General features: G+C 44.4%; 6 protein-coding genes across 6 annotated transcripts; 3 read left to right on the forward strand and 3 right to left on the reverse strand.

Annotated features, from left to right (window-relative positions):
• Window positions 1-83: 83 nt before the first annotated feature.
• Window positions 84-2,750, forward strand: SS1G_02906 (hypothetical protein; the record flags this gene model as incomplete). Its single annotated transcript, XM_001596634.1, has 5 exons — window positions 84-269; window positions 524-623; window positions 981-1,195; window positions 1,346-1,554; window positions 1,634-2,750. 5 exons carry the CDS (start codon window positions 84-86, stop codon window positions 2,748-2,750), a joined length of 1,827 nt encoding a protein of 608 aa, XP_001596684.1.
• A 779-nt stretch (window positions 2,751-3,529) lies between these two features.
• SS1G_02907 (hypothetical protein) lies at window positions 3,530-6,982 on the forward strand (the record flags this gene model as incomplete). Its single annotated transcript, XM_001596635.1, has 2 exons — window positions 3,530-4,322; window positions 4,383-6,982. 2 exons carry the CDS (start codon window positions 3,530-3,532, stop codon window positions 6,980-6,982), a joined length of 3,393 nt encoding a protein of 1,130 aa, XP_001596685.1.
• A 281-nt stretch (window positions 6,983-7,263) lies between these two features.
• Window positions 7,264-9,076, reverse strand: SS1G_02908 (hypothetical protein; the record flags this gene model as incomplete). The annotated part of the gene is made up of 4 exons (XM_001596636.1): window positions 7,264-8,025; window positions 8,115-8,397; window positions 8,456-8,730; window positions 8,786-9,076. 4 exons carry the CDS (start codon window positions 9,074-9,076, stop codon window positions 7,264-7,266), a joined length of 1,611 nt encoding a protein of 536 aa, XP_001596686.1.
• A 1,930-nt stretch (window positions 9,077-11,006) lies between these two features.
• On the reverse strand, window positions 11,007-12,090 carry SS1G_02909 (hypothetical protein; the record flags this gene model as incomplete). The annotated part of the gene is made up of 3 exons (XM_001596637.1): window positions 11,007-11,584; window positions 11,643-11,931; window positions 11,986-12,090. The coding sequence occupies 3 exons, from the start codon at window positions 12,088-12,090 to the stop codon at window positions 11,007-11,009; spliced, it is 972 nt and encodes a 323-aa protein (XP_001596687.1).
• A 575-nt stretch (window positions 12,091-12,665) lies between these two features.
• SS1G_02910 (hypothetical protein) lies at window positions 12,666-12,999 on the reverse strand (the record flags this gene model as incomplete). The annotated part of the gene is made up of 2 exons (XM_001596638.1): window positions 12,666-12,669; window positions 12,752-12,999. 2 exons carry the CDS (start codon window positions 12,997-12,999, stop codon window positions 12,666-12,668), a joined length of 252 nt encoding a protein of 83 aa, XP_001596688.1.
• Window positions 13,000-13,628: 629 nt separating this feature from the next.
• Window positions 13,629-16,130, forward strand: SS1G_02911 (hypothetical protein; the record flags this gene model as incomplete). Its single annotated transcript, XM_001596639.1, has 8 exons — window positions 13,629-13,685; window positions 13,738-13,814; window positions 13,896-14,346; window positions 14,610-14,688; window positions 14,932-14,963; window positions 15,250-15,336; window positions 15,948-15,980; window positions 16,092-16,130. 8 exons carry the CDS (start codon window positions 13,629-13,631, stop codon window positions 16,128-16,130), a joined length of 855 nt encoding a protein of 284 aa, XP_001596689.1.
• Between the last annotated feature and the right edge of the window lie 11 nt (window positions 16,131-16,141).

The following is a 16,141-nucleotide window of genomic DNA, read 5'->3' on the forward strand; positions in this document are numbered from 1 at the left end:
ACTTTTCGCTGCACATCCGATACCAACATAAATTCTGACATGCATGGAGATCACGTTTTTGCGATTTTGCGTACTATCACATGATGTGGGGTAGACTCGGACCCATCTCAAGATGTCCCCAAGACAGTCTAGCTTTAAAACCTGACTACCTCTTCGAGCTTGCCCAGATCTTTCCGCTTTTCAAACAAGGAGGTAAGCTAGGTCGTAGGCTGGCTGTCATTGCTTTGAGCTTCCCAACATTTTACAACCTACGATTCTCCGAAAGTGGTGTACGTACCGCACTTTGAATTAATCCATGGTGTTGATCGATTCGAGTCAGTCATTCTGTCACAACACTTCCGGCAGACTCGATGTCTAAGAAATCTTCTATGGAAGTTGTAGTGTGGGGGTTGCAATACTTAGTACTAGAGGGGCGCTTAGAGAGGGGTAGTTATTAACCTTACTTGGAGATCGTGATTTATCATTGTATCCAAGAAAACAGGAGGTATTTTTGGCTTAGTGATGAGGCTAATTTAGCTAGTAGCAGCTTTGGAGATGTCTATCTTGCAACAAACCTTCCTGTAGTATGGAGATGGTTGAAATTGTGATTCCAAATCTTGAGCGAATGCGAGTGCCAACATCGGGTGATGAACTATCTATCGGGATTATTTGCAACGAGAAACTGTTGTGCTTGTTTGTGTTGACTGTGTTGACTGGTACTCGACAACATCTTTGTCAATAGTATGAGTTGTAGGAGAATCTGTACCTTGCAAAAGGTCATCAAAACAAACGATTGGAACTGTGCGTCACAGGTCGCATATAACGTTTGGGCCAACTCTTCTATTGGCCCCATTTCCCCGGATTCTGTGGGTTATGGGGGTTGGCAGGTCTTGAAGCTCTTAAGAAGTTGATATGAAGTGTCATAGCGCATTTTAATTGGAATTAGGCTCAGAACTTACTAGCTACTGTTAGTTATAACATCTACTGATGCTGCTATATAGTCCTCCAACCCCGCCCTGCTGTTTTCTTTACGTCAATTGACACCACGCATAACACTACTTCGACCTTCCGAATCATGGCTTCAAACAATCTGCCTAGGACCTCTAGTAATGCCGACGAAGAGAAGGAAGTCGTAGGGTTTCATGAACATGCTCCGTCTCCTGATTTACCTCTAGACCCAGATGCGGATTTGAGCGACGCGGAAAAGGCTGATATTGTAGGTCGATGAACATCCTGATAAAACTCCAATGGTATCCTGATGATTTGTGTAGGAGCGCAAGCTGGTGCGGAAGCTTGATTGGACTTTAATACCATGGGTAAGCAAATCCCTTGCTTTGCCACTGCTTTTCCTGTCTAATTTTGAAAGCTTTGTGTTCTTTACCTACTCGCTTTCCTTGATCGTACGAACATTGGAAATGCAAAGATTGGCGGTTTACAGAAAGACCTGAACAACATGTCGACTGGGATGTATAACGCCGTACTATCCATCTTCTTCGTCTCATATGCACTCTTTGAACCTATTACGAACGTGATGCTTAAGAGATTTCGCCCATCCATATTCGTACCAATCATTATGTGAGTCTCCAACGAGTAATTAGGAACCTTTGAATAGCAAAGCCCGCGTGGCATGGCCAAGTCACTAACATTGTCATAGAATTTCCTGGGGCTTGTGCATGACGTTCATGGGCCTTGTCGAGAATTGGTCTGGCCTAATGGCCGCCCGGTTCTTCCTTGGTGCCGCGGAGGCGGGGTTATTTCCAGGAATCAGTTATTACTTATCCTGTTGGTACAAGCGATCGGAGTTTGGTGTTCGAATTGCAATTTTCTTTTCCGCTGCTGCTGTATCTGGTAGTTTTGGTGGACTTCTCGCCGCGGCTATCGTGAAGATGGACGGTATTGGTGGATTTCATGGATGGGCTTGGATTTTTATCCTGGAAGGAATCATTACTGTTCTGGCCGGAGTCGCTTCGTTCTGGCTGGTTCATGATTTCCCTGAAAGCGCCAGCTTCCTTTCTGAAGTCGAACGAAACAGGGTCATCCGTCGCTTGCGAGTCAATCAACAAGCCGCAGGGCATGAAGCCTTCAGCTCAAAATTTATTTGGCAAGCATTCAAGGATTACAAAATGTGGATCGCTATGATATTATATGCGGGATGTTGCATGCCGCTATATGCGTTTTCTCTATTTCTTCCTACCATTATCACTCAACTTGGCTACACAACAACCAGAGCCCAGCTCCTCTCCGTTCCACCATATGTGGCTGCCGCTATCTTGACGGTTGCGATTGGATTTATCGCTGATCGTACATGCCAACGAGGCTTCTGTAATATCATCGTGTCTTTTCTTGGTATTGCCGGTTTCTCCATGCTCCTAGGTAGCGAAGAACCGGGTATTAAATATGCCGGAACTTTTCTCGGAGCTCTTGGTATCTATCCTTGCATAGCTAACAGTATCTCATGGGTCTCCAATAATATTGAAGGCTCCTACAAGCGAGGTGTTGTCTTGGGAATGATGATTGGCTGGGGTAATTTGTGTGGTATTATCAGTTCGAACATCTATTTTGACAAACCCAGATTTATTTACGGCCACTCTATTGTTATTGCTTTCATGGTTCTTTTCTTGCTGGGTGGAAGTGTCTTGATGCGTCTCTTATTGGAAAGAGAAAATAACAAGAGAATCAGGGGTGAGAGAGATGTGTGGGTTCAGGGGCTCAATGAGAGCGAGAAGACGGCTCTGGGAGACAAGAGACCAGATTTCTTGTATACTTTGTAAATTTATGGGAATGCGCTTCGGGAATGAGGGTCTAAGGCTCGGAACATAAAAGATGTGGATGTCGCTTGACCGGTGATATTGGAGACGAGGTTGGTACTTTATGCAATGCTGGACATACATGGGTGAATACATAAGTCTGTAAATGATGGTTTCGTCTTACAGCACGTTCGCTCTGCTTGTCCGAATTTGAATTGGAGGGGGAAAATTCATGTATAGCATGCCCTCGAGCCACTGGCAGTAGGCATACACAGTAGACATACATAGTAGATATACATCTCCACCTGTATCATTGCACTTAATGAGAATAGTCTAATATCACAACACAATATTCACACATTTGGCCTGTAAAACCATTGGCTTGAGTCATGTTCACCTTGAACACATCGCTACCCGGGGCCTTTACTTGTTTACTTGCCCTATCCCGGCGCTCTTGGTTTTAAGTTTCGATGTTGTAATTCGGGTAGGGAAGATCCTACATTGACATGTTGCGGCAGACTGGACGAGACCAGGCTGTGATTTCAGAATATTCTGACCGGACCACCGTGCAGGTTTATAAGAAGGAGCATTAGCTCAATGATTGGTGCTTTCGTACCAATTGCAGTAGATTTTGAGGATGATTTTGTTTGGTCACCAAAACTTCGGCGACGACGCCAGGATTGATTATGTAATCCACTTTACGCCTGCCGCGTCGTCGCGTCTCCCCTACCCAAGCAACATTTCAATTGCAAATCCAAACCAATTCCCCATCGCAACAAAAAGCTGTTAAGGATTCTGCCGTGATGGGTAAACCAAAATCCACTCCAGTTAAGACCCAAAAATCAATATCTAGTTTCTTTACTCCAAAATCGAGTCAAAAACCTCAAAATTCAAGCCCGCCACCTGCTTCCAATGCCCCAGAAAATCTCTATGATGCCCAAAGCGACCAGGAAACAAATGAAACAGCGGAGATCACTGGAAATAGTTCGAAGCGGACATTGGAGGAAGACGCAAATGGAGGAAATACCGGAGCTACAGAAAGACCATCCAAACGTGCAAAAAATGTTGATGTTGAGGAAGAAGATGGCGAAGGCTCTAGTCTGCCAGCTGCTAATGCTCGAAAGGCGCCGTCTAGCTCAATGCTAGGCAAGTCCAAACCATCTACACGAACGAATAAATATATGTTCTCGGGATTGAGTCAATCAGTAGCTGCGGAACCTACAATTGAGGAGGAACTCGAAGAGGAATCGGAGAAAGCACGGAAGGCCGACTTACACAGGAAGTTTGTCAAAAAATTGGGGCATCCAGATAGCATTAAACGGAGTATACCTGAAGATGATGCAGCCTTAGAGGGCGATGAAGATATGGAGGATGAGGAAGAAGCGCCTGCGCCTGTGAAGACTAAGAAGAAGGGGGCAAAGACGGGGAAGTTGACTCCAATGGAGTTACAAGTTCTCGACATTAAGCGCAAACATATGGATACATTGCTCATTGTAGAAGTCGGTTATAAGTTTAAATTCTTTGGCGAAGATGCAAGAACAGCAGCAAAAGTGCTCAGCATTGTGTGTATACCGGGCAAATTTCGATTCGATGAGCGTAAGTTGTCCGTTCTTGAAACTACCTGATGATGTTTCTGACGCAACCTAGATCCTTCAGAGGCGCATCTCAATTACTTTGCATCTGCGAGTATCCCCGTTCATCGACTCCCCATACACGCAAAGAGGCTCGTGGCAGCGGGTCACAAAATCGGTATAGTTCGACAAACTGAAACAGCTGCGTTGAAGAAGGCTGGAGACAACCGGAATACTCCTTTCGTTAGAAAACTTACAAATGTTTATACTAAAGGCACATACATTGATGATATTGAAGGATTAGATTCGACCGATGCACCATCTGGTGGTGCCCCTGCAACGGGCTACCTCCTCTGCATAACGGAAACAAAAGCTAAAGGATGGGGAACGGACGAAAAAGTTGAAGTTGGCATATTGGCTGTTCAACCGGCGACAGGAGATTTCATATACGACAATTTTGAGGATGGCTTCATGCGGAGTGAAATCGAGACACGATTACTACATATTGCCCCTTGCGAATTTTTAATAGTTGGGGAACTTACAAAAGCCACCGAAAAGCTTGTACAACATCTTTCAGGTAGCACTACCAATGTTTTTGGCGATAGAATCAGGGTTGAGCGGGTGGAAAAACCAAAAACTATGGCTGCCGAGTCGTATTCTCGTGTGGCCCAGTTCTATGCGGACAAATTGAAGGCTCATCAGAGCAGCAACAATGCGCGAGAACAGGAGCTTTTAGAGAAAGTTTTGAGACTTACTGAGCCGGTCACCATTTGCCTGTCTGCTATGATTACCCATATGACCGAGTATGGATTGGAACATGTGTTTGATCTCACCAAATACTTCCAGTCGTTCAGTGCTCGATCTCACATGTTACTAAACGGAAACACTCTCACAAGCTTGGAGATTTATACCAATCAGACAGATCATACCGAGAAAGGGAGTCTCTTTTGGACTCTGGATAAGACTCAAACGAGATTCGGACAGAGGTTACTGCGAAAGTGGGTTGGTAGGCCTCTTCTCGATAAACAGCGCTTGGAAGAGAGAGTCGCTGCAGTGGAGGAATTGAAAGACAACGTCAACACTCCAAAAGTAGACAAATTAAACGCCACTCTCCGGGAAGTTAGATCAGATCTAGAGAGGAGTTTACTCCGCATATACTATGGCAAATGCACTCGACCAGAGCTTCTCACGGTTCTTCAGACAATGCAAAGAATAGCTAACGAATTTGCACATGTCAAAATACCCTCCGATGCGGGATTCGACTCGGTCCTTCTCAATGAAGCTGTAGCATCCCTTCCCGAAATCGGTGGAGTTGTGATATCCTTCCTTGAAAAGATCAACGCACAAGCCGCTCGAAAAGACGACAAATACGCCTTCTTCCTTGAAGAGTACGAAACCGAAGAAATAGGTGAGCATAAATGCGGCATTGGAGCCGTGGAGCAAGACCTGGAGGCCCACCGCAAGGAGGCCGCCTCCAAATTATCCAAGAAAACTCCCGTCACATATGTCACCATAGCTGGAATCGAATACCTCATAGAAGTCCCCAACAGCGATCTCAAAAAAGTACCCGCTTCCTGGGCTAAGATATCCGGCACCAAAAGTAATTCCCGTTTCCACACACCCGAAGTCATCAAATTCCTCCGCGAACGTGATCAGCACAAAGAATCGCTCTCCTCAGCCTGCGACACCGCATTCCTCGCCTTCCTCGCCGAAATCTCCACCCACTACGCCCTCATCCGTGATACCATATCCCAGCTCGCTACACTTGACTGTCTCCTCTCGCTCGCAGCCGTGGCTTCCCTCCCCGGCTACTGCAAACCCACCTTCACCTCCACAACCGAAATCTCCGTCGTCGGTGGCCGTCACCCCATGGTCGAACAACTCCTCCCCTCAACCTATATTCCCAACGACACATCGCTCTCCACCGACCCCGACAACACCCGCGCCCTTTTAATCACCGGTCCAAATATGGGCGGCAAATCCTCTTACGTGCGCCAAGTAGCTTTAATATCCATCCTCGCGCAAATCGGCTCTCACGTACCTGCTGAATCCGCCCGCTTAGGTTTATTAGATGGTATATATACACGTATGGGCGCATATGATTCATTATTTACCGCACAGTCAACATTTATGGTAGAGCTTTCCGAAACGGCATCGATACTCAAATCGGCAAGTCCAAGATCTCTAGTTATATTGGATGAGCTGGGACGAGGAACTAGTACGCATGACGGGGTAGCAATAGCAGAAGCAGTGTTGGACTGGGTAGTTAGGGAAACGAAGTGCTTGTGTTTATTTATTACACATTATCAGACATTGGCTAGCGTGGCAAGAGGATTCGAGAAAGGAAAGGAGTTGAGGAATGTGCATATGAGGTTTACTGCTGAGAGGAATGGAAAGCAAGTTTCTAATGCCAATGCGGATAAGGATGGCGAAGATGTTAATGAGGAAATCACGTTTTTGTATGAAGTCGGAGAAGGCGTTGCACATAGATCCTATGGTTTGAATGTGGCACGGTTGGCACGAGTCCCAAAGGCAGTACTCGATACTGCTGCGTCTAAATCACGGGAGCTCGAGGCCGAAGTGAAACAGAAAAAGCTATTGGGACTTTCTAAGATGATTTCTAATGTACTAGAGAATGATGTCGACCAGCTAGAGCAGCTTATAATTGGTATGGAGCAGCTGTAAAACAAATATATGATACCAGGTCAAAAGATTATATAGCAATGCAGAACCAGCATACCCACGCAATTCTCAGCTCTTTAACGCCCCATTTCCAGTTAAAATAATTGTAGAATGTAAGAAAGAGCAGGAAGAACAGACTTCCTCGTAATATGCCTTTGATGATAAAAGTTTGACCACAACTACGGCCTGCTATAACAAATCTTATTCGAAAGTCGAAACGCCTCAAGCGGTAATATATAGGAACGTGTTGTTTGAAGTGTTGTAAAAAGTGAGAGATCCCAAACTCACATACCAAAATGTGGCATGTTGACATTCGCACTATGGGTAATGGAACCTGAAAGATGTAAATGATTGCTAGGTAGACGCGAGTCGTGGCTGACCGAGTTGAAGTTGCCATGAAAACCTTGAACAAAACCATTCATTGGCTTGTGCTCCTGGCTAATTTGGGAGAGATCAGAATGGTCACCCCCAAATGAGAAAGATCGCGGGTGGTGGCTGTAAAGCGGGTTATACATTGATGCATTCTCAAAAAACATCTGAGCTGGGAAGCCATGGTGAGGGGTTGAGACGGTTCGACGGCCCTGGACGTCGGATTGACCATTGTCCTTGGAGAACATACGCATCGCAGTAGGTTTAACAACCGGTGTGGGAGAAACATGGTCGTCGATGTTCGTATTAGTGAAGCTATTCGAGGCGCCATCCGAAAAGTCGAACCTGTGATCTTCCAATGGACTCTCTGTGCGACCTGGGCTAATCTCAGGAGCATCTTGAAAAACGCTAAAAGAACGCTTCTTAGCTCCCATCTCTTCCATGGTCATTCTGAACTCTTCATCTTCCTCATTACTCGGAGTGAATCGGGCGCCAAATGCCAACGGGTTGAGAGTTGGCGTTGGCTGTAAGGCAAGTTGACCAGCAGGCTGACGCATTCTAGCGGGTATTTGTCGCTTCTCTGGGCTCCTAACCGAGTCCCTTGGCGGTCGACCAGCTCTTAAACGGGGGACATTGACACTGACATCTGTCAAGGCCGCTTTGCGAGTTCTGCGTTTCTTTGGGGTAGGGTCTCGAATCTAAGCGTTCTAAAGTTGGTATGCAATATTTTAAAATGAGAGAGCTTGACGACGATAAGAAAACTTACAGGGCTAGTCTCTGTCGAAAGAGGACCAAAAATATTTCTGGAAGTCCGGAATGCTCCATCTGGGTGGTAGGAGATTTCAGTGGGTTGGACCTCTGCAGAAGCGGCCATCATCAATTCAAGGATTGAGCCATCCTTTCTCTGGTTTCTCATTCGTTTCATTTCAGCTGTGGCAGAATCGAAGAGATCCATGCCAGGCCAGAACACACCCTTTAACTTCGCACTGTCTGAAAGTTTCTCGAGAATTTCGGCATCTGCGCCTTCCTCCTTCAATGGCGTGATAAGACTATACGGAGCATGGTTAGCATGATACGTTTCTCAAATATGATAAATTTGGTGCTTACTTGGTAGAAACTGATGCCGTTTCTACTGCCGAAGGTGTCTTCTGAAGCGTATAACCTGGGATCTGACGTCTAGAAGTGGGCGTTGCATATACAGCACTGTGATCCCACTCGCTTCCCATATCAGAGTTAGATGTAGACGTATTGTTACTCATATTGGTGTTTGTTGTAGTTGGCCAAAGATGCATTCTTGGAACAGGAGCTCGAAACATGGGTGCCAAATTGGCCTCATTGTCATGAATATTTTCGTTTTCTTTCTTGACCTTTGCTGGCCCAGGCTATTTTCTCATAGTCAGCACACTCGTATATGTTCCATTTAAAAGTGTAGATTACCATTGTTTTGCTATTCCTGACCTTCCTGTCCTTGGCAGCTTTCTTTTGATCTTTTGAAGCGAGTCTTTCGGACAATAATCGTTCTAGATCATAATTGTCATACCAATCCTCAAAATTGTCCAGTTGAACCTTCGCTGTCAATTCCGACGCAGCTCTGATTTTAAGCTTAAAATAATTGGATAAATGGGCTTTGGAAGAAGTATGGGTAAGAAGATGAGATACATCGGAGAATTGAGGATTCTTTGGGCAAATACTGCAATGCAGTGGAATATTGGTGTGGTTCTTCGACATTTCGGCTGCAGCTATCCATTCAAAGCAGTTAGCAATTGTGCAAGTGCAAAAGAGTTGAATGTACATGAATAATGGCAGGCTGGCGAACAAAACGAACAGAAAGCCTCTGCGAACGTCTAACTTCCGTAGGTGTTCAATTGCTCAAATGGCAAATATCAAGCGAAAGAAGAAGCATTGTTTTCTGCCGTGCGTCCAAAAGTACAATACTTTTACATTTCAAGAGGTAACAATCGAAGATTATGCGTAGTGTGTTATGCAGAAAGATTGAGAGGCATCAAAACTTACAGATTGTTCTAAATAAATGCTCCAGCTCTTAATTGTCGATGGGAATGAGCAAAGGTAGCAAGTCGTCGATTACTTCTCCAAATTTGTGTGAAGAAGATGGTTTCCTCAAAATAGGACAGTCGAGAAAGAGAGGACTTGCATATGGTGAAGAGTGATGTGTGACGGAAGAAAAGGTGACAGCGATCGAGCATCAACTGTATGATGGAGTGGAAATGCGGAAGGAGCGTTGATGGACAATGGAGCTCCGGCAATTTCAGAAGAGGCAGTCGCGTCAGAGAGGTCTTGCCAAACCAAGCAGATATAGCTTTTACAGTAGAATAGAAAAGAATGTAGTATGCGAGCCTCAAATTATGTGTACTTGTATGGATATCTTATGACAGATATCCTTGATCCGGAGCAGAGTGGTTCATGAATATAGATATGAGATGAAGGCCAACAATGAAAGTGTTCATATAGCGAAAATCCCGATTTCTGCTATGGAAGATTGAATCTACTTATTATTACTGTTGCGCCGAAAGTGTAGAAGTTAAAATAAGTATATAATAAAGAATGAAGTAGTGAGAATGGGCCAAGGTGGAATGTATCTCTCATGAAATCACCATTGAATGAAAATGGTAGTGGTGGTTGAAAATCCGCGGTTGAGAATCCACGGTTGAGGATTAAGGATAAGTTGAGATGGGGGACGGGTTCAAGTCACCAACAGAAGTCTTCTCTATCATGTCCCGTCTGTATAAACTGCTGCGACAATTAAAATGATCAGAACGACGAGAATGACAGTAAACAGAGGACAAATCTCAATAATATTTGTGTAAGCCAATAATATATAGAGATAAAAACCAATGGTCCATTTACTCGAAGAAATTGGCAGTGTAAAGATAGATATCGGAGATAATACTTAATTTACCACCAGCTGAATGAGAATATAGATCCTAGGAGAAACTCTCACCAGCTCCAGTCTCTTCCTAAGATAGTAATACAGAGGACAGATCTTATCTGAATTACTTTCCAGAGTCCTCACCTCATCAGCCAATATCTCTTGTCATTCTTTCTCATTACTACTTTACCCTTCACTCCGGGTTATATAGCACCTCCACTGACATCAGACCCCGTTATGTAAAGTATACTGGAGTAAATGTTGCTTTTACTTTGATATTACCTAGTATGTGCCACTGATGAGTGAGTGTTCATGCTAGTGTCAAGTCATGAAACTCTCATATCAATGAATTGTTATTCTCCTGCCTTGTATCCTAACACCACTATTTATTCGGTATGAGGTTATTAGATGGCAGGAGTTGAGGTATATAGAATTGACTACAGTAGGAAATAAATGAAAGATATGTTTCTGAATACTTGAGCAATTTCCATATCCAGGTGCGAATATTTCGTGCTCAATAATTTACATTAGAAGTTCTACCACTGGGCTCGTGGGAAGAGCTCCAGATTCCACTTACTAAAAATACCCAAAGTGAAAAGGGTCTGATCAAGGAATCAACGCGAAGACGTTCACCCTATTCATAACTCATTATATCATTGAAGCAGAGGGGATCCTAAGACTGCCCTAGCACTCGCTCAGTAATTCTCTTCGGCATACAACTGGACGAAATTAGCTGGCGCAAAGCACAATTCTTGGGGATGTGAGAGCTTACTAAATTGGATCAACCTCGTCGACGCCAGGGAATCCTAGGAGAGACAAGCCGGCCATACCAAAGCAAGTGTGGAAGACATCAACCATATCCCCCGGTCTGTCGGCAAAGCCACCTTCCTCTGTATCCTGACACTTCAGAATGAAATTTGTGAGCTTTTCGCCATCGATCCAATGCAGCCTTCCGATCATGGCGAGGCTCGTCGCAACCCACCAGCTATAACAAACATCTTCTTTTTTCTCAGGTCTACCATTCAATCCGCCGCATTCTACTTGCCTCTCACTCAACCATTTACCCAGTTTATCGATGTTGACCACATCTATCCGCTTCGCAATTGACAATGCGCCTAAGCAGGCAAATATCTGTCCCGAATGTGATTCAGCTCCCGGACTAACCCCGTAACCCCCATCAAAATTCGCACACGAAACGATATAATTTACTGCCTTGTCAACATTCACTAGGTGTAGAAAATGTAGAAGTGAAAGTGCATTCAGCGCTGCGTAAAGAAATCTGGTATCTTCCTCGCCCCACTCGTCTCCCGCAAAGGTTCCCGTATTCTTATTTTGTAGATCGGCGAGGTCTGCACTTAAAGTCAGTAATGGTATGGCCCCTCGAATCGCAAATATCAAAGCACTCACATTTGCCGACTAAATATTTGCCCTCGCCATTCAAGTTCTTCTCTAGATCTTCAACAGCATCAACCATCACTAATATCTGCACGGCACTAACTGTGTACAGCAAATGGGCGTCGTGGCCTGGCGCAGCTCCAAATCCACCATTTTTATGTTGGCAGCTCAAAACGAAATCAATTGTTTCCCGTCTCGGTAGCGCATCGGGTCGGCCAAGTAAATGGAGTGCGGTGAGTCCCCAGTAGAGTCCGTTTATTCGTAAATGTTCTGTGTGCCAATATTCGAGCTCATCTTTGCGCTATAAGTAGAAGATGTCAGCAAGTGCGGGGATGCGAGAAGGATGGATACTTACGGAGTCGAGACTCTGTATGTATTTCACATGGGGTTCGATGGCGAGCTGAAGTTCTTCTGGCAGCGCAACAGAACCTGCTCGTCCTGGTCCAGAGACGAGAGCCATTTTTTATAAAAAATTAACAAGAGGTAGGAGGTACTGTTACTAGTGTGGACTTACGAAAGCCAAAGCTTGGAACTACGGAGTGTAGCTCCCCTTCGGAGAACTAGCTGACTAATCATATGCAGTCTTGATCCTCACATATTTTCGGGCTCGTTATGATCAAGCAATTTGGGAACAATGACTTGGTAAGTATAAAGTGGAAGACAGGATTTCCTCGTATAGCTCATGTTTGGGTACAGAACGTTGATGTTTTAATTTTGTGTAGGTCCAGAAGCTCCCTCTTCCAACCTCTTTTCCTCCGGTCTATTTACGTAAACTCCCACAACCTTCAAAACCCTTATTGCAACAAAACCTATTACTCCCAGGCCAATCTATCCGTACAATTCTCAAAAATTGAGTCTTCTTGTCTTCCCTCGGAAACCATTCCACGTCTCGAGAATTATTTGTAGGATTATCTTTATCGGACAAACCCAACATCTTTCGCATCATCTGGTCATTGAAATGTGTTCACAGTATTCTTCATTAACAGCTACAAGTGTCTCATACTGCACGGAACAAGAATCTTGATGGTCTTTCTTCTACCTATTTCCAAGTGTTATGAGCTATTAGAGGTGTTTAGGACGAATGATCAATCCAGCTAAATAAGTTTCATCGTGAAACATACATAGTTCGAGCAATCAACCAGTTTTTCCATGACTTGTCTGGTGTTTGGAGAATGTGCATACCATAAGTCTTGCTACACTCCCTACAATCAACCGGCAAGGCCATAGGAATTGAAACTGTTGTGAGTTCAAACTCATCAACAAAAAGCTTGTTCTTCTCAATTGGTCTACTTGGACAACTTTCGGGTGTAATAAGTTCCTCGTGGGAAGCGGACAACATTTCTGTCTGCTTTGGGTGGCAGTCCAACATGAGGTGAGACAAGACCATGTCATTTATTCTGAATTGTTGCAAACCAAAGCTGGAGGACCAAGACTTGCCAGAGTCCATGTTTACCCCTCATATTGTTGAAGAGGTATGCTGGCTCATCCGTTTCACAGACCTTGTGCATAACAGCGCCAGCCTCCAAGTAGGAATCATTTTCATCGTCGATTTTTCCAAACCTCATCTCCCTTAAAGTCTCAGCTGAGGATCTGAAGGTCATGAAAGCAAGTCTTGGTTGGACTGAGAGAGATGATGGCTCTTTGAGTTTGACATCTGATTGTAGAATGATTTTCTTGCCGTAACACTATGAAGGAAGATACGTCGTGATGATAGTTCTCCAACGTTGTTTTAAGCAATTCGAATTCGTTGCGGAGGTTTCCGGAAGAATCGGAAAATGGAGCGAATGTTATTCCCGAGACATTTACCGGATTGCATCCTAGATACCGAATGCCCCGCCCTACCATAACCGTTAAGGATAACATCGTCCGTCATTGAGGGGCACAAAGCTATAAAAATACTAGAAAATCTCATCATATTTCTAGATCTTGATCATTTTATACTTAGCAAGATAAATTTGAACTCCTTTGGCTTGTTCACTTAGGCACTATATCGCAGCCATGGTTTTCTACGAACCTGGCGTTACTGATCACAACCTCCCACGGGATCCATTCAAAGTCAGAACTCTAAGACTTGCTCGATACTGGCTTTTGTTAACAGGAATAACAGGCTTGTGTTGTACCTAGGCCTATTGGTTGGATATCTACCAGATCCAAAGATGGCAAAGATAATCTTGCACCATACAGGTATGTATTTGTATTTCAATTCCTATTGTACCATATGGGTTGAATGCGGAGGTTCTAGATAAGGAGACTGATTCCAGATAGCCAGTTCAATAATCTGACCTTTGACCCGCCATATGTAATGTTTTCAGCCAATCAAACCATTGAAAATATTCGAAAAGACACCACTATCAATGTTGAGCAGACAGGTTCATTCGTATGGAACATGGCAACATGGGATCTTCGAGAAGCTGTAAACACCACGTCCGAGCAAGTCGCCTACGGTGTTGATGAGTTCGTGCAAGCCGGACTCACAAAGATTCCGTCAACAAACCTTAAACACGTTGTTCCTATGGTCGAAGAGTCGCCCATCAGGTTCGAATGCACGTATCATTCTACATTGAGGTTGCCAGGAAATCCTCCTGCGGGAACTGTCGATATCATTATTGGCAAAGTCGTAGGAGTTCATATCTCGGATAAGGTTTTGACGGATGGATTAGTTGATTTGAGTAAAGCTCAGCCTATTGCTAGGTGTGGCTACTATAGCTACGCCGTGGTAAGGGAGACTTTCGAGATGAAGCCTCTTCTCGGAAAAATGTCCTATGGGCTAGAAGGAAATGCAGCGAGCAATGCGAAAGAACATCGTGAACAGCAAGCGGGGCTGAATATCACACAATGAGGGCGGCTTAAAATATAAACTTATTAGGAACTCCTATAAATTGGCCTCCAATCCTCCATGTCGGGGTTCTTCTTCCATGTGGTAGTATTCGATCAGATATATCTTGAATAAAAGTTGCTTAAATAAGCGGAGTGAGTTAGGACGTAGTGAAGCGTGTTTTAGCGATATTCCAAAAGTCAGCCAAATCCTCACTAAAGAGAGCCACAAAATCGGGAAATGGTAAGAATGTCGGATCTAATCCATTATTTAATATTGACACAGCGTGAACAAAAGCTGACACTCCTCGATCTTCTTACTGTGCTTGATCCCCCTCGCCCAGAGGTAGCAGGGTCCATTCGAAGAAGTAACGAAGCTAGAATTCGAGTCATCTTACAAAGTCATTGCGGTCAAGATCACCAGATTCTCAATGTGAATGTAGATGAGAGCTCGGCGTTAACCTCACTCGAAGATACCTTTTTATAGCTTGCGTTGATAGAAAATCCCTCCACGAGGCCGTAAGCTCACTGGGAGCGTTTCAAAAACACAGGAGTTGCTTTGGTCACAAACTAGAATATACAATCCGTCTTTCTCGAACGGCCGCTAAACTATTGAAGAGAAGCCCGGAGCCAAGTGGAGAGCAGTACAATCCTACCATCCACGAACCTGTGTCTGAGTGTATGCAATCAATTATTCAATAAAATTCATCACGACACGGCGCTCCAAGTTTAAAATGCTAAGATTCATGGAGGAGTTCATTGGTGTCCCGGACTAACATTCAACTAATATGTTGGCGCCTTATAGCCGTTGTTTCAAAGACTCAAAGACCTCACTGCTGTGATTGTTAGCTACAGTACTGCAGGTAAAGAGGCTGCTGAAAGTGCGGGTTTTGTACGTATATATAGGTTGCTGCACGAGCAATGGTTCTGCTGTCAGATCTATATCTGCATTGCATTATCACACAGCGCTTGCTCCTGGGACAGTAGCATATTAGACCGAACCGCGCGGATCCACGTCACATCTCACCATACCTTTGTATAGACGTAGAATGCTAGAGTCAGTGTCTGTCCATGCAACCACCGCGCGAAATTAATTTTTGAAAAGGTTCCAAGTTTCAACGATTGATCTGGCTGGCTCATTCGTAAATGGAGGAAAAATGCTCGAAATGTCAGCTTGCGGTCAAATCGAGTCAATCAGTCTGTATTCCAGACATCCGCCATTTTGACAATTCGAAAGCTAGTCGTTTCCATTCTCGGTTTCTTCGACCAATAAGGAAGGCTTCACGATTCTTGCTAAGCTTTTGAAAAGGAAAACTATACTACACTTCTAGTCAATTTGAGAAGTGCAATAGCTCAAACATCATCGACACGGCCCCTCTTTCAAGAACAGCCCGCAGTGCGCAAATTCATGAGCAACTTATCCAATAGAATAAGGATGCCATGGTGGTAATGCATCCAAGGTGGTAGCGCAGCGACGCTTCACCGACTAATCACAAAGGAAAGGAAAGCCAAACTGAGAGAAAGAACCCAGGGGTAGTGAGCATATTTATGTTTAGTAATAACCTATTACTGAAGCCGAGGAAAAACTTCCTTTCTATGACATCACCTCCAATTTTGACAGATAACTGCGCGTTGTCCAAAATTTAGAAGGTCTCAGACGATGCTGCACAGTCGATGCAAGATTGACAGTCCCACAG

This window comes from Sclerotinia sclerotiorum, genomic scaffold, assembly GCF_000146945.2.
Source record: "Sclerotinia sclerotiorum 1980 UF-70 scaffold_3 genomic scaffold, whole genome shotgun sequence".
NCBI lineage: Eukaryota > Fungi > Ascomycota > Leotiomycetes > Helotiales > Sclerotiniaceae > Sclerotinia > Sclerotinia sclerotiorum.